This window comes from Netta rufina (assembly GCF_964035555.1).
Source record: "Netta rufina genome assembly, chromosome: Z".
NCBI classification, from domain to species: Eukaryota; Metazoa; Chordata; class Aves; order Anseriformes; family Anatidae; genus Netta; species Netta rufina.
In genome coordinates this window covers 43820793-43824020 of record NC_140126.1, presented here as the reverse complement: position 1 = coordinate 43824020, position 3228 = coordinate 43820793, and the positions used below count along the sequence as shown (strand labels likewise).

Sequence of the window (3228 nt, the reverse complement as noted above, 5' to 3'; positions counted from 1 at the left end):
AAACACAATTCTAATAACTGAGTATTTTTAGTGCCTGCAGAGGAAGTGAATAGTCTAGCATTCTTGCTCTCAGGAGAAGGGATCAGTACTATGCCATTTTAACATCAGACACTGGGGCACTGATTTAGACTCTGCACAGAAATGGGATGATATTTTTTTCCCTTTTCACATAGAGAAAAATTGGTCCCCCCATATTAATTTTTCATGACAAGATCTCTGAGAAAGGCCACCCCATCCTTAAATTGTTTTGGACTTAATTTGGAGTTGTCGTGCAATTCACTTTCACAAAATTGCCTTCTGGAGTGACAGCTCCTATTGTTGGAGCATATGGCAATCAGAGGGCAGCTTGTGGCAGATGTGATGTTTATTCTCTATTAGCTAGTTTTCAGTCTAACTATGTCATTCTAGTCAAAGCAAGTGTAAGATGTATTTGACATCTAAGGAGTTCTGCAAGCCCCCATCATGTCTAAACTGCTTCTGTCAAGTGGCAACACTGCAGCTCTGAATGAGTAAGTCATATTCAGCAAGTAATGATGCCATTTACTGGAGGTCTGTATTCCAGAAAATCCATGTTCCTAACATGTATTGTGTTCCTTCAGCAGACTACAAAGACCACCTATTACAATAAGTGAGCTCATTAAGCATGCAGCTCCTTAGTCTTGCAAGCTGTTGCGATAAGCAGCTGTTGCAGAGGGTGAAAGGTTGAATTATCAACTTGGAAAGCATAGCTCTTCATTCAGCTGACCTGGGAGAGAAAGTGTTTGAGCAATGGCCCCGTTGCTGTGGTATATACCTTTGACTACAGCCCACGAGCAAAACATGAGTGGTATTTCAGTGACATGCTTCCCCACCCAGTAAGCAAGACACTCCCAGAAATTAATTGTCAAAAATTTATTATGAAAGCTTCAATAGCAGCAAATATTTCAATAAAAATTATTGCATTATTAAACCAGTTCTGCAGAGCAGCCCAGAGGCCTGTTGAAGTCTGTCTGCTTTAAGAGTCTCTATATCCCCCTTAGTAATTAGTCTCTAATAGTCCATCAAATACTGGAACTTCCTTTTCTCCGTGTTTTATAGACAGCGCCAACAGTTCTAGTTACAGTACTCAGTCCAGTCCTTCTGTAAAGTTTTGGCCCACTTCCCCCAACTTTCTCTGTCTTCTGAAACAGCTCCTCTCGACCAGGAAACTTGCAATACTTGTTTCAGTTCCATGGTATGCCAGCCTCCCCGCCGCAGCTGCAGCCTACTGAGGCTCACTGGTGGGGTGAGCTGTTCTTTTCCTCTTTCTCCTCTGTAAGAGCCCACTGCATGCCAGTCTGAGTGACCTTAATCCAGTCTCTTGACCAGGCTAATCCATGGAATCAGCAGCTTGTTGCATACTTCGGTGAACCAACACCACATTGAGAATGCAACAAAGGTTTCAGCCTCCCCGGTGCGCTGGGTCACCATCACTCGGGCAGGGTGATAGTTGGCACCCACTCATTGACATTTCGGCTCTCTTCACAAAAGAAGTTCAGCTTTTCTAGAGCTGGGTCCTTCCAGCCATCCTCATTTGGGTTCTGCAAGAGGAAAAAAAAAAAGTTGCACACCATGAGAACTGCCTGCCAGCTGAAGTCATTACATTATTTACAGAAGCATTGACTTAGTAAGTGAGGTATTTTCAGATAGCTTCTGTCCCAACACGGGGAAAGCAGGAAGCAGAGCTGTCACCCTTGCGGGCAGAGGAAATCCACAGTTACGAGAAACGTAGCCTACTACTACTCAGCAGATTGGCTCTCAGGCACATGTGCCAAGTCCCCTTTCTCTGCCCAGAAGAGGATCCAGCCACCTGCAGGCAGCGTGGCCACCCTGTGCAGAGGCTGTGCTGCAAGCAGCAGCGCAGAGAGCCCCCCCCCCAGCCCCTCGCCACCCGGGGACACCCACCGTGATGAGGATGCAGTGGAGGTCCCGCGGTTCCCCATCCTCCTCACTGGGCCCTACGACCGCCGCCAGCTTGGTCACATCGTTGACCCGCACGATGTCGATGTCGTTCTCGCAGCAGAAGGCCTGGATGAGGGTGAAGTGGATCTGTAGGGCGATATCCCCCTCGTCCTCCTCATCGGCCGCCAGCACGCAGAAAGCCACATTGTCGGGGTCGCTGCAAGAGGCGAGGCGAGGCGCGGCGTTAGGCTCTGCGGACCGTGCTGCAGCCCCCCGACAAGCCCAGCCCAGCCCGGCCCGGCCCGGCCCCCGCCGCCCTACTTACACATTCATCAGCTTGGCCGACTCGTAGACGCCTGCCGTGAGGCAGCCGCGGCGCTGCGCAGACACCAGCAGCTCGTGGAGGGCCTTGCCGGCGCCCTGCATCCTGCGGGGGGAGACGGGCACGGTCAGTCAGTCAGCGCGGCGCCAACGGCCTCACCGCCGCCCAACCGCCGCAACGGCCGCCCAACCGCCGCCCCACCGCCGCCACTACCTACCAGTCGCTGCCCGCGGGCACTGGCTCCTGTCCGTGGGTCTCCTCCAGAGTCATAGCAGCGGGTGGATAAGGACAAGCCGCGGCGGCGCCGATCGCTCCCAGCCGGCACCGAGCCTCCCGCTGTGCTGCGCTTCGCTCGGCTCCGCTCCTCGCCACCCGCCGATCCGAGCGGCTCTGCGCCGCCCGCTCGCCGCCCGCCCCTATTTATAGCCCGCGCGGCCGCGGCGCCGGCAGCTGCCGGCGGATGCCGCGCTCCCATTGGCCGGCGGCGGGGAAGGGGGAGGGGGCTTTTGTCATGCTAATAGGCGCGCGCCGGCGGAGGGCGGGAGGGAGCGGGCGGCTCGTGCCGGCAGGACACGTGGGGCGGGGGAGGGGCGGCGGGGGCACGCGCCGGGCGGGGAAGCCCGCGCGCGGCCGGGAGGGGGGAGGGAAAATGGAGGAGGGGGGCGGCGGCAGCGGGAGCGAGCACGGGTGTGTGAGGAGCCGGGCGAGCAGCCGGCCCCTTGGCGTTTAAAAGCACCTCCCTGCCACATACACACACTGAGTGCACCCCCATATATCCCCCAGAAAGCGCCCCACCGAGCCCAGCACCCGCTGCAGGCAGCCGGGCGCCGTGAGGCGTGTGGGGAGCCCAGCAGTGCCCCGCTGCCCGGCTGCGGCTGTGGTTTCAGTGCCCTTCCCCTCACGGTGGAAACCAAAGGTGCTTAAAACGGGCAGAAATCAGGCCCAGCAGCCTGTAGCAGATGCAGTAGGTTAACACGTGTAAGCAC

At 55.9% G+C, this 3228-nt stretch overlaps 1 protein-coding gene across 1 annotated transcript; it reads right to left on the bottom strand.

Annotated features, from left to right (window-relative positions):
* Positions 1–886: 886 nt before the first annotated feature.
* On the bottom strand, positions 887–2623 carry GADD45G (growth arrest and DNA damage inducible gamma). Its single transcript, XM_084305550.1, has 4 exons — positions 2460–2623; positions 2246–2347; positions 1924–2137; positions 887–1559 (listed from the first exon to the last, which is right to left on the bottom strand). Exons 1-4 carry the CDS (start codon positions 2510–2512, stop codon positions 1449–1451), a joined length of 480 nt encoding a protein of 159 aa, XP_084161676.1. The 5' UTR covers positions 2513–2623; the 3' UTR covers positions 887–1448.
* Positions 2624–3228: the final 605 nt, after the last annotated feature.

Coding starts and splice junctions, on each gene's coding strand:
- GADD45G (XM_084305550.1), bottom strand. CDS start 2,512: ATGACTCTGGAGGAGACCCACGGACAGGAGCCAGTGCCCGCGGGCAGC. Junction 2,348..2,459: donor GTGCCCGCGGGCAGCGACTG/GTAGGTAGTGGC, acceptor CTCCCCCCGCAG/GATGCAGGGCGCCGGCAAGG. Junction 1,560..1,923: donor TCCACTGCATCCTCATCACG/GTGGGTGTCCCC, acceptor TTCCTCTTGCAG/AACCCAAATGAGGATGGCTG.